General features: G+C 39.5%; 2 protein-coding genes and 1 non-coding gene across 3 annotated transcripts; 1 reads left to right on the plus strand and 2 right to left on the minus strand.

Annotated features, from left to right (window-relative positions):
- LOC8071151 (putative F-box/LRR-repeat protein 23) lies at positions 765–3,803 on the minus strand. The gene is made up of 2 exons (XM_002445141.2): positions 3,418–3,803; positions 765–1,794 (listed from the first exon to the last, which is right to left on the minus strand). Exons 1-2 carry the CDS (start codon positions 3,786–3,788, stop codon positions 1,080–1,082), a joined length of 1,086 nt encoding a protein of 361 aa, XP_002445186.1. The 5' UTR covers positions 3,789–3,803; the 3' UTR covers positions 765–1,079.
- On the plus strand, positions 10,348–13,608 carry LOC8085025 (NAC domain-containing protein 21/22). The gene is made up of 4 exons (XM_002443954.2): positions 10,348–10,449; positions 10,502–10,741; positions 11,373–11,671; positions 12,946–13,608. Exons 2-4 carry the CDS (start codon positions 10,564–10,566, stop codon positions 13,336–13,338), a joined length of 870 nt encoding a protein of 289 aa, XP_002443999.1. The 5' UTR covers positions 10,348–10,449; positions 10,502–10,563; the 3' UTR covers positions 13,339–13,608.
- Positions 11,254–11,327, minus strand: TRNAV-AAC. The gene has a single exon. It is a non-coding gene; the product is annotated as a tRNA-Val (tRNA).

Genomic DNA, 14,030 nt, shown 5'->3' on the forward strand with positions numbered 1-14,030 from the left:
CCGCTAGGATCTGACCGCACGTCGCCGGATGTGACCTCCCACTGCAGGATCAAGCCGCCCATTGCCGGATCAAGTTGCCTGCCGCTGGATCCACCGTAGCAGTAGCACCGCTGGGAAGGGAGGGGTGAAAGCCTAAGTTTGGTTTTGGTAATTAATAATACCAAGTTGCTAATACCTTGTGTTTAAGTAATTTGAGTTAGACATAGCAACACATGTGATGAAGGTGCAAGGTGGCATGCAAAGGTGGCCACATGATTACAAAGAGATGACGCATAAAATGGAGATCATGGTGATAGACAAGGAGTAAAGTGATCGAGGCAAAAGTATAAACATAGGATTTTGCTTTTGCTGGTCCAAGTTTAGTAGAGAAGTGATTGACTGGATTTAGGATAGACAACCGACTATCAAGAGGGGAAATCACGGTCATCTCTCGAATCGAGTACTACTAGGTCCATATCTTGAGCATATGCATTAGGATCTAGTAAAGTGCTAACCTAACTCTTTTGATGAAAATATTTGTGAAATGCTAATACATATACACATTAGTGGTGGACACTTGGTGGTGTTAGCACACTTGCAAAGGAGGTGGAGCTAGCTAGGATGCCGAGGTTGGCACACATTGGACGACGGAGAACCTTGGTTGCCCACGTCGGCAGAGATTGGAGCTTCTTGGAATCTCTTGGTTGTCCACGTCGGTAGAGATGGGAGCTTCTTGGAATCCGTTGATTTTAAACCACAGTACACAGGAACAGCCGAACAGGTGCTTTCGAAAGATGAGCTAGCAACTTGGCACTTATTTCAGTTTGACAGCATTCAGAGTTCACTCTTCAAGACGGGCAAACTAAAGTTTACAGAAGTTTTCATCATCCCTGCTGTGAACCTAACGTACTTACGTACACAAGATCAATCAATAGACCAACATGAAAGTAGAGAGCCAGACTAAAAAGATTCAAGCGGAGACAGATTTCATCGCCATGCAGAAACAACAAAAAAAAAACCCAAAGGACACGCCGGGAGTGCCAGCAGAGATATACTAACATGAAATTCAATTCTCAGCATGCAGAATTGCAGATCGCCTTTTATTTCAGGAACGTGCGCATGCTCATTGGAAGCATCATGTCATACTTGTCAAGGTCACACTCGTAGCGGGATGGCTCACCAAAGAAATCCGTGTCATCCCCGGAGTCGGAGTCAAAGTCGTTGAGGTACTCTGGAGAGCGGAGCTGGTATCTATAGGAATCGTACCCATCGGAAGACCAAGGGCTATCATCAATCACTGCACACATCCTGATAGGTGTTTTAACCTCAAGGTCATAGTCATCAGTGGGGTCATCAGGAAGCCTCAGGGTCTTGAGCCTGGCACACTTGAGGAGCAGAGTCTCATCCATGTCGACGTTGAAGCAATGGCGTATGTCAAGGGACTCCAGATGGGGACAGCAGTGCAAGACAGTTTGTAGGCCCTCATTATCCATACCATTGCCAAACAGCTGCAAGGAGCGTAGCCCGTGCATACCTGCAATCCCTCCAACGTCCTTGTTCTTGTTCCAGTCTCTAGTAACGTTGAAATCTTCATTGCTCAGTCTGAAGCGCTTCAGCTGTGGGCATACTTCGCTAACAAACCTGTACACCTCATAACCACAAACGCCGTCATTGCTCACAAAAAACCCACCAACGTTAGGACATAATGAGAGCTCGAGCTCCTCAAGCAGAGGGAGCTCTTTCACAGCCACTGTAAGTCCTTCATTTGAGACAAGGTTGCAGGAAATAAGGCGAAGGCTCTTCAGACAAGGGGCCCTGCAAAATTAGCACAATGCCATAAGAATCAACGATCTGATGGCACCAGAATGTATTCAGATAAAAGTTGTTCAGCACTACCAAACTTCTGTCAAAATGAAAATAAGTTTAGATATGCATATATTCCAGATAAGTGTCAGATCTGGTATGAGAAAACATTGCACTGATGACACTCGACTATATTTTCGGACTATGCCAATATGTGCTATAAGCCTACAACAGTGTCATCGAGCCAGTGATTTCAGGGTAAAGGATGAACTATAAGTCTAACTCAGAATTAGCTCCAGTGTAGAAATTACAAACATAAACTCTGAAGCATGTATCCATTCTAAAATTCAAAGATACTTTTTTCAAATAATCTTGACATAAACTCTGAAGCATGTATCCATTCTAGAATTCAAAGATACTTTTTTCAAATAATCTTGCTATATATAGTGGTGCATTTTCAAATGCTTCAAAAGTTTCAGGGACTGTCATAAGCTTATGACAATAAACTTTGCAGAGTGATTACTGCTGAGGACAGACTTAGTATATATACCACTCAAGCCATAAACATAACTAATATGTGAATGTAACAAAGTCGCCAGGATCACTGTAAGAGTTTACTTGTGTTCACCCAAAAAAAAATGTAAGAGTTTACCAAACATACAGATATGTCTAGTTTTTGGATATGTCCCCACCATCCACCTTCTCTTCTCATAGCTATTGTTCTTTGTAGTACATAAATCACATAATGAAGTTGAATATTCCTATACTCTAGGGTGGCATGTCATGTCTACATCGTTTCCTTGCCAGTTCAACCTTGAAACTGTATGTACTAGGGATTGGTAGAAACGACGTTTGATACTTGTTGGCTTCTTTTTGATGACAATTAATGAAAAAAGGTGGTAAAAGGCTGGACGAAAACTACAAACAATGCTTAAAGCTAGGTGTAGGAGTATCTAGTAGCGATCTTTTCAATTTTGCAAAACATATAAATGATCAGCGTGTACGGCACTCGATCTTTTTTAATTCGCCCTGCAAAATTTGTGACCACAGCACAAAGTCTGAATAGACCTGCAACAGATATTCTTTCTACTCAATCCATCCCAAATTGTAAGTCGTTTGACTTTTTTAATATCAAGTTTGACCACTCGTCTTATTCAAAGTTTTTACCAAATATCACTTTTTTTTGTTGTGTATTGGTTTATTAATAAAAGTTTTTCAAGAATGACTTAAATTTGACTATATTTGCACAATTTTTTTTGAATAAAACGAGTGGTCAAACTTGGAGTAAAAAAAGTCAAACGACTTACAATTTGGGATGGAGGAAGTAGATCTTAAATTTAGAACCATTCCTATATAGCTGATAAAATAACATTATGGCCTAAGTCACAAATCTGAAAATATATATAGGAAGCTGGCTAATTTTGGACAACAAACAGATCAGACAGTCACCAAGACTAAAAAAACGGTTATGGACAAGATAAATAGACATATCAAAATTACACTCAAAACACAACAGCTGGTCGATCGGCAAGGAATGCAACGAGATAGCTATCGACCGAATGAAACGAAGAAGTGCAATATATCGATCAAGCAGTAAATAAAATGTATCAAAGAGGGGACGATTCTGATTCTCACTGCTCAATGAGGTACACAAGGAAGCCGTCGTCCCCGGCGTACTGCCCGCAGAACGCCTCGCAGTGGCCCGCGCTGCGCCGGACGGCCTCGCAGGCCATGCCGCCGCGGTTGAGCCTGCGCGCGATCCCCTCGTGCCCGCGCATGGTGATGCGGCGCCACAGCGAGGGCTCCTCCCGCGCGGCGCGGCGCCAGGAGCGGCACACCTTGTCCGCGGAGATCAGGATGTCGATGTGGTCGAGGCGGTGGAAGATCGCCAGGAGCGCGTCCGTTCCCAGGCCGCCGGCCCAGTCCCTCGTCGTCGCTGACTCCCTCTGGCGGCGGCGACGCGCGCGGCGGGTGCGCGCGCGCCCGCCGAGGCCGCGGGACGGCATGGCTTGGCTTGGCTAGCTAGCGGACTGGTAGGATCGCTAGGGTTCGTGGGAGGGGAGAAGGGGCATTGATGGCTTCATGCAGACGCTAGTTATGCGTGCCAGTCGGCGCCGACCACTTCTTCCGCGTCCAGTGGGCTATGGCCTATGGGCCGTAGATGACTGATTTTCTTTTGGGCCGTTATTTTCTTGTTCTCCAGGTTCAAACTCTCTCCGTCCAAAAAAAAACGCAATTCTAACAATGAATTTAGACATCACGCATAGCCAGATTCATTACTAAAATTACGTTTTTTTGGAACAGAGGGAGGAGATGACAAGATGGTTGTCATCCGCGAAGAGGCACATCGATAGAACCTGGGCAATGGATTACAAACAATGTCTTTGGAGACATAAAGAAAATAATTAATCATTTTATTTCTTCATTCTTTTTTGTTTTTCTATCTTTTCTTCCCTTTCTCTTCTTTCCTTTTATGTTTTCTAAGGATTTTCTTATTTTTCATTTTTAATTTATTTTTAAAAATCTCATTTTTGTTTTATTTTAATTATTTTTTATTTTAGTTTATTTTTTATTCCATGAGATATGATTGTATTTATGTACATCACATTTTGAAATATTTGACTTCATTTAATTATGGAAATAATTTATATATTTATTAGGTGTCTTACATCATATACAAAAAAAAATATTTGGCTATAGAAATAGTTTGTTCATTTCTGATGTTTCTTCTACATTTATCTCAATTACATGACATATTAAAAACATTTAGCTTCGTTTAGCTATAGAAATAATTTGTACATTTCAGGTGTGTCTTTCTGCATTTGTTTGGGTTACATCTCATATATAAAGACATTTGGCTCCATGTAACTATAGAAATGATTTGTGCATTTTGTGTGGGTAACATTGATCATATGACAAAAATATTTGTCTTTACTTAACTACAAAAATATTTGTACACTTCTAATATATCTTCTACATTTGTCGGTGCAAGCATTTGGCTACGGATTCATGATGTATCTTCTGCATTTGTCATGGCTACATCAAATGCCAAAACATTTGGTTTGCTTAACTATAGAAACAATTGTGATGTGCTTTCTGCATTTTTCTTGCATCACATACAAAAACATTTGACTTTGCTTAACTATATAGAAAATTTGTACATTTGTAACGTGTTTTCTGCATTTTGTCTGGATTACGTTAGATACCAAAACTTTGGCTTTGCTTAGCTACAGAAATAATTAAGTGCATTTGTGATTATCTTCTGCATTTGTATGAGTTACATCACATAACAAAATTTTTTGCTTTGCTTAACTATGAAAGTAATTTGTGTATTTGTTATGTGTCTTCTCCTACATCACATACCAAAATATTTGGCTTTACTTAACTATAGAAATAATTTGTGCATTTATGATGTGTCTTCTATATTTGTCTAGGATACATTACATTCCTAAATATTTTGTTTTTCTTAACCATAGCAATAATTTGTGCATTTGCGATGTGTGTAGGTTACACCACATATCAAGAACATTTGGCTTTCATACATATGATGTTCACGTAGTATAAATATGACATTCTATTTTGTTTTTTGAGATGTTCACGTACTGTAAATGTGATGTTTGCAATATTCACATAGTATCATGTGGTGTTTTAGATGTATTTTAGGATGTTCACGTAGTATAAATATAATAAGATGTTCTATGATTATGTTTGAGTGTTCATAACTTCACATAGTGCCAATGGGATGTTATATAGTATATTTTAAGTAGTTCAAATATTATTCATGTGATGTTTTTTTAATTTCTTATTTTTTTTTGTATTTTTTGTTTTTGTTTTCCTTTATACTTTGTTATACTATATTATTTTTCCATTTATGTTATCGTAATTGTGTTCTTTTTTACTTTCATGGATATTATTATAATACCAACTGCATGAACCTACAATTTATTCTCTTAGAATATTGTTTTTATTATGTATCTAAACATTTTTAAGGCTAATCTGCAGGAGCAGGGGTATGGTTCAGCGATGGCAGAGAAGGGAGAAGGGCGATGATGGAGCTGCCCTCTGCAGGGTAGGTGTCGAGCTGAGCACTAAGACTTGGGGATGACAAGCATATGGACACGGGAACGGTGTGCGAGTTATGTGAATCACAAGTGGGTCTTAAAAAGTAGGGACCCAAATTTGAAGGATACTGTTGGAGTAGGATACAAAAATAGGACCCTTAAACATAGAGGAAGCCCTCAAATAAAAAAAATAGAGATTTGTTTGGAGGCTTTGTTGAAGTTGCTATAAGAGTAGTGGTAGTCGACAAATGCGCCCGCGACCAAGACATATATTGTCCCATCCAGATAAATCTACATGAGGTATATATATGTCATAATTTACTTTATATAAATGCCCTAGACTATGACCAGACATTTCCACTAGTGAAAGATAAACGGCCGCAATATATCACCATAGCATCTTTGTTCGATGTCTCAATCTCTATCATACATGTACATATACAGCATCTCATCTCATGTGTAAGTGCAGCCAATAATAGGCGAGCCAATATAATAGGATAGAAGCTGGGCATCCATAAGTACAGCATTCACTGGGCCCTAGACGGTGACTCCCTTGCGATTTCCAGACCGTTCATCTCGGATCGCACGGTCGTGGACTGGACACGTGGGCGGTGGCACGTGAGAGGCCACGTGAAGCTGCTCCCACGCCCGGGTTAACGTCGCTTGTGAGTGACTATGCCGGCGGTCAGTTTCGGATGGCCATGCATCGTCGTCAAGCTTGTGCAGATAAGATTTCAGAGCACTCTCTATCTTGAAAGCTAGGAGATAAATAAATAAATAAATATTTATATATGTGATTGTGCAGCTCGTGAGTGTGTGTGCATGTTGTGACTTGTCAGCTAGTGATGGTGCATCTCTTTCAGCAGGCATATTGGCACATATAAGGAAAGTCTCAGTTGCTTTGTCTAGTTATATATGTTTTTTTTGCTGTATTATACATCTATCCATTAATTGCCAACACATGCTACCAATCCAATTGTGTGATATATATACTCCATGTGGCAGCATGATCACCAATGGATTAATCAGTTTCATTAGCTAGATTGCTAGCTTAAATCTAAAATCACTGAGACATCTTATCGCAAAAATGAAAAGAAGGTGCTTCTCCATCTACGTACATATAGTTCAAGTATTTGTGCCATTTTCACCATTACAGAAAAAAAGGAAGAAAAAGAGAGAACCTAGAAAAGCTTTAACCTTGAAAATTAAACCTAGCAAGTAAAGCTCTACCATTCATTAAAGCAGAAGAGTCCCTTTCACCATCTTTTTGCACAACTGTGACGTCCGATCCCTATGCCAATTGTTATCATTGATTATTTGCCATATATATATACTTCTGCAGGTCCACGATCAACGATCTGAATTATTTATAGGCATGTGAAATTGTGAACAAAATTGACCCGATAATGGTACAGCCAAGAGGAACAAGCTTCCCAAATAACAATGTCCCTATCTTCTTTTTCTCTACACAGGGTATAAATGTGCATGTAACCTAATTAGCCATTCATGATGATCTAAAGGATCAACTGATTCTTGTGAGACAATACCTAGAGACATCAGCTTTGCAATTTTTTAGTTCCACTGGATGGTTATCTACTAGACATATTGGTCTTCCTTAGTCTTTTTTCTTCCTTGTTTGGCTATGGACGTAACTCTATAATAATTGGTCTGATTCTATCTGCGGATAGATGAAGCGGGATATGAACTATCATTTATCTAAAAAAACTAATTAGCCATTCATTTCAGGAGGAATGTGTATTAGTACGCCATTTTGTTCATGGTGTATTTAAGGTTCAATTAATGCTAGCTACTGCCAAGAATTGGAATTCTCTATTGATGTTGCAAAATATCCTTATGACTGAAAATGTTGGCCGGGCATCTTCCACTTTGGGTATAACTCTCCAACTTTGTTGTTTCTGTCGGCAAAAGGACCAGCAAACCATTGTGGTTAGGTAGTATAGATGTTTATACTGCTAGTTACTAGAAAAGACTTGGCATCTTCACTTTGGGCACAATGAAATTTTGTCCAGTTGTTTGCACGTGGACATGTCGTGAGGAATCCTCTGCGCATATGTATAATCTACCGACAGTCACATTCCTCCGTCCTTGGATATTTGTATATTTGTTATTTGTGTGACTTGATGACAGTAGTTTTTTTAGATAATAGAACTAAGTTTCACGTTCGCACAGCTGAAGACGACAGTAGTTATAACAAGTCTTATACTACCTATACATGATAACTTAATCAATTCTATGATAGTATGATACGACGTCCTTATGGCCGTTGTTTTTTTTTTAAAAAAAAAACTTTCATCTGTTGTTACCACCAGTACACAGAGGTACTATACAGGCGGTTCGCCACTCCTTTCAATAGGCAAATTAGCGAACCGCCTGTGCGTGTATGTGGAAATAAATTTTTCCATAGGCAGGTAATTTGGAACCGCTTGTAGAAATCCATTTCTACAGGTGGTTCAATTATGGCACTCGCCTATAGAAATCTGTTTATACAAAATACAAATCGACTTTTAAAAATAGAGAAAAAATTATTTATAGGAAAGGCTCACTGGCTAATCGCCCGCCCGTCTCCATCGAGGTCGCATGTTGCGCATTTTTTCGCGAAATATCGCGCGCTTCGTGGGATTCAAATACTAGAGTTTAGTTCCCCACATATTATCCTAAACCGAGAATATATTGATTATTTGAGGCCCTAAACGGATTCCAATAGAAAAGTTGTCAACTACAAAGTTTCACAACTTTTTAAGATCTACGACTTTTGTACTTGTAGTTTCTCCATCCAAGGTCATTTATAAAATTTGAATTTTAAATTTGAGAAATTCAAACGTAATTTTCGACGACAAGAATATTTCAAATGAAAAACTTATCAACTACAAAGTTTCATAACTTTTCGAGATCTACAACTTTTATTTTGACAGTTTTTTTAAACGAGGTCATTTGAAAAGCTCAAAAAATTCAATTTCAAATTATTTATGTAGAAATATGATTTTCACTGGCGGTTCCTTAGGAGAACCGCCTGTAGAAATACATGATTTCTGTGAAAATTGATTTTCACAGGCGGTTTTTTAGTCGGGCAAGCCGATTTCTTTCCACAGGCGTTGTTTAATTGAATCCGCCTGTAAAAATTATATTCCACCGCCAGTGTAGTGCTTCTTTGTACTAGTGTACTCTATACCCCTATGGATAATCTTAGAGCATCTCTAACAGCTTGGCTAAAATGAGTAGCTAAATTCTAATGTTTAGCTATTTTGTAAAATAGATAACTTTTTTAAAAAAAAAGAGGTTTACAACAGCCTTGCTATCAGATAGTTAGTGCTAGTGGTTGGCTATATATGACCAACGAAAATCAAGGGATAGCAAACTTTGTATTTTACAAAACCAAATAGCACATCTGTTGGAGCCTATTTTTCTACTATAAAAGTTCTAAAAGACCTCCATAATAAGAATAGCAAAGCTGTTGGAGTTGCTCTTATAAGAGAAAAACACTGTTAAATAACTAGCAGATTCGGTATATAATCTCAAGCGAACAAGTTGTAACACCACAACATGGATTTCAAAACACAGTCCAAACACTAAAATATACCATGAAGAGATTGATAAAACTTAGGGCTTGTTTGGATCCTATGAATCGCAACAAGTATCTATACTTATAATTCTTAGAAACCAAACAAGGGCCTTAGAGAAACTGTGTGATTGCGATAATTTATTATTTCACAACTTCATGCAGGTGTGAGCATATATCTATATACTCGGTACATGTACATTTACCTAATCTTGACAAAGGTAAGAATAAAAAGAAAGTACAATTTCCTACCATAAGGTTAACCATATGTGAGAGGAACAGGACGAATAAGGTTAACCATATGTGAGAGGAACATGACGAAGGTAACAATAATAATTACGTAGAATTATTTAATACCACAAGGCTACCGTGGTAGGACCAAGGTAACAATGTATAATAAAGCGAGTCTTTATTTGCTAAATAAGTGTAGCTTATTTGGTTAGGTTGTTTATGGTAGAACGTACTCCCTCCCGTAATGCAATTCTAGCCTCTAGGACTTATGTGTTGTCTAGAAAGAATGCAACTCTAGTCTTGTGAGTAGGTGTGATATATCCTAAAAACGTGTGCTCTATAGATGGATGATGGAATAAAGTCTATAGCTTCAATTATTTTCTTTCATTTCATAAAAAAAAAGGAAAGAGATAGGCTTATTTAATGTTGTTGATATTGTTGTTTAGTGGACAGTTAGGATGTAATAGTTCAATTAAATCAGCTGCAAGAAAAAAAAATAGTAAAACAAAATGGAAGGAGAGTTGGGAGTAGCTGGATTGATGTGGGCATGTGGCGCTTGAATTGACCTATTACTACTCTAGCTGGTTAGCACCATTTTGAAAACCACAAGCTAGCTAGCCTCTTGCACCCCACATAGGACCTATATATAAGAATCAATCATCAATATACTCAAGCATATGGAAGTAGAAACTGGCAAGTTGCATGGTTGACTTGTGTACCCTATTTATACCCCCATCCTATCGCTTCATGAGATGCTCCATTCCCAATTTCCCTGCAGCCGCGGCCTCCAGAAAACACCTCTCTCTCTCTCTCTCTCTCTCTCTCTCTCTCTCTCTCTCTCTCTCTCTCTCTCTCTCTCTCTCTCTCTCTCTCTCTCTCGGACTGAAACTGCAGCAGATAGTAGGGTAGAAGATGAGCTCGTCGATCAGCATGATGGAGGCGAGAATGCCCCCGGGGTTCAGGTTCCATCCCAGGGACGACGAGCTCGTGCTGGACTACCTCCTCGACAAGCTCTCCGGCCATGGCCATGGCGGCGGCGCAGCCATCGTCGACGTCGACCTCAACAAGTGCGAGCCATGGGACCTTCCAGGTCTGTACACGTGGTACTAAGCGCTACTATAGCTACTTATACTGATAACTACTCTCAACGATCCAGTAAATTTGTTCTTCTCTTCTCATGCTCTGTACATTCTCAGTCTCAGAAAATTAAATCTGATTGATTGCAGAATAAATCAACCATACCCTTATTATGCTCCGTATATTCTCAGTCTCAGCAAATTAAATCTGATTCATTGCAGAAATCAACAACACTCTTTTTTGCTAATGTTGGTCGTTCTTCTTTCTTGTTAATTTTTTTACCTCTCTTCATTCACCTTTTAAAATAATGGAACAAAAATATATCGAGTTTACTGCAAAAGGAAAAAAATGAACAAAAAAATAATTCGGTTGTTCTGCAAAAGGAAAAAACGAACAAAAAATAATTCAGTAATTCTGCAAAAAGAGAAAAAGTTAACAAAATTAATTCGGTGGTTCTGGAAAATAAAGTGAACAGAAAATTTAATTCAAATAGTTCTGCAAAAGAAAAAAGATGAACAAATAAAATGGTTTCGCCCGGGTTCGAACCGGGGACCTTCAGTGTGTTAGACTGACGTGATAACCAACTACACCACGAAACCTTTTGTGGCAATCTTCATCTGGTTACTTTATTTATTGTGGATTAGAATCTGCGTGCGTCGGTGGAAAGGAGTGGTACTTCTTCAACCTGCGCGACCGCAAGTACGCGACGGGGCAGCGCACCAACCGCGCCACGCGCTCCGGCTACTGGAAGGCCACCGGCAAGGACCGCGCCGTCGTCGCCGGCGGCGACGGCGGCGAGGATGCGGCGGCGGTGGTGGGGATGCGCAAGACGCTGGTGTTCTACCGGGGCCGAGCGCCCAAGGGGAGGAAGACGGAGTGGGTGATGCACGAGTTCCGCCTCCATCCACACGCCGCGCCGTCGCTACCAGCTGCGGCAACGAAGGTAATAACCTGGATCTGCAAACACATACTGCTGCACACATCATATATTTAGGTCTTGTTTAGTTGCCAAAAATTTTTAAAAAAAGTTTCATCGAATTTTGCGCACATGCATGGAGCATTAAATATAGATCAAAATAATAACTAATTGCAGTTTACCTGTAATTTGCGAGACGAATATTTTGAGTCTAGTTAGTTCATGATTGGACAATATTTGTCAAATACAAACTGAAAGTGCTACTAATTTTTTTTGGAAGTAAACAAGGCCTGACAAATCACAAACATTAAATTCGGGTGATGGTGTTCTTGAATATCAGAAGAATAGCAGTACGACGTTTGCTGTTCTTTGAGGATTTTTACAGATATTGGAAAGGTTTACCCAAAAAAAAGAGAAAAAAGAAACTGGCCTCCAAAATTGCCTTTGGCACCTCTGTGATGATGCTAAAGAAGCTCTTACTTTTTGGCTCTATCCAAGCATGTAGGTCTCGTTCAACATTCTAGCATGACAAAACTACCTGCAAGTTGCCCACCCCAATTATTGTATATGCACAGTAGCATTATTCATTTATTCATGGCCTAGTCTCCCCATCCATTACTATCTTTCAGTCAATTCATGTCTGCGTCACTACAATGATCCAATCCAGAGTTGTTCAACTGATTCCATCAGATGAGCTACAGTGAATGGAGTAAATTAATGTACTGCACGTTCCCTTGAAAAGGATTTATTTGACTCTCTGTATGACTAATTCTTTTTACTCATGTTGCCAATTAAACAATGAGGTCTGCAGGATTGCTAGTTTCCTCAAGTAACAAACTTCCAAGACAAGGTCCTTCAAGTAACTTGTTGTAAATGATGTTATGCCAGTTCCATCAGCATCACATAATAATCTATTATAGTAGAGTAAATTAATGTACTGAACATTCCCTTGAAAAGGATGAGCTCTCCAGCTCACTGATTCTTTACTTCAAATTGCCAAATATTTGTATGGTTGCTTATTCCTCAATTAACCAACTCAAGAAAATGGAACTATTCAACGCAGCTTTACAAAGGGTGGTTATGTTCATTGCATCAATATTATGTATCACATCAGTCCACTGAATTCAGAAATATTTTAGCCCTACCTAGGATAAGGATTTTACTGGATCCGGCAAAGATGTCTTCATTTTTCAACTGGTATTTACGTTCAAAAAAAAATCAACTGGTATTATTTTTTCAGTCAATGTATCACTTGCAATTTCTGTATGTTCTATAACATAACGTGTCTCTACAAAATTCAGGAGGACTGGGTGCTATGCAGGGTGTTCTACAAGAGCAGAACAACCACCCCAAGGCCAGCATCTGACGATGCCCAGGACGGCACCCCATCAGCTGAGCCACAACTGTCTGCTGCCCTGCCGCTTGGGCCGCTGGCTGACACATACACTGCCTTCGGTGGTGCCCCAACGGTTTTTGAGCAGGTGTCCTGCTTCTCCGGTCTGCCAGCACTGCCGTTCAAGAGACCAGTGAGCCTTGGGGACCTTCTGGCGTTCGACACCTCTGAGAAGGAATCCATCGGGACAGTGATGAGCAGTGTCTCAAACAACAGTAGTTCAGTACTGGAGCTGACTCCAAATTGCAACTGGAACCAGGAAAATGACATGTTACAGATGTGGAACCCCCTAGGGATATGAGATAGATCTGTGTTGTTTCGTTGATAGTGGTTGTGAAGTGCTGTCCCAGGTCTGGAGTGCTAGTACTGAGTGTACATGCAGATTAAATTTGATTAGTAGTGTGACATACAGATTACAGATTAGATTATTCATTATTGGACTAATGGCTTGGCGTAGTATTTGTACATAGGATTGCTAATGAAGGAACCGTGTCCTTGTATCTTGTTCAGTTGTTCATATTTCTCTGTTCTCAAAATATGTTTCTAAGTGCAGATGAACGCGAATAAATGATATTGTGCTGCAAAGTCGCTGCAAGAGGTATTGGTTGTCCAAGTACACACACCTATTAGCCTCTTTTCCCTCAAAAAAAGGCTACGAATAGTCTTGTCTCTTGTGTGGGTTTTTGCTGAGATAAGTTGCAGGGTTCTTATTGTTACTCTTACGCTTTTGCTGAGATAAAATGCAGGTTTCTTATTCTTATTCTTGCCACAATCAAATTTATTATGGGTATGAATAGCACCTGATAAACTTCAGACTATCAGTGAAAGACAGATATGTACGTTGTAATGTAGTGTTAAGAAACTCTGGGAATTCCTAAATTTTCTGGCTCTAAGTTCTGATGCACTCTCACCTTTCTTTCACTCTTTGCATTGAGATGTTCTCACATTCAGTTGAAACTTTTTTCTATGAATCCATACATGTTTCATAGGTAA

The sequence above is a fragment of the Sorghum bicolor genome, chromosome 7 (genome assembly GCF_000003195.3).
Source record: "Sorghum bicolor cultivar BTx623 chromosome 7, Sorghum_bicolor_NCBIv3, whole genome shotgun sequence".
Lineage (NCBI taxonomy): Eukaryota > Viridiplantae > Streptophyta > Magnoliopsida > Poales > Poaceae > Sorghum > Sorghum bicolor.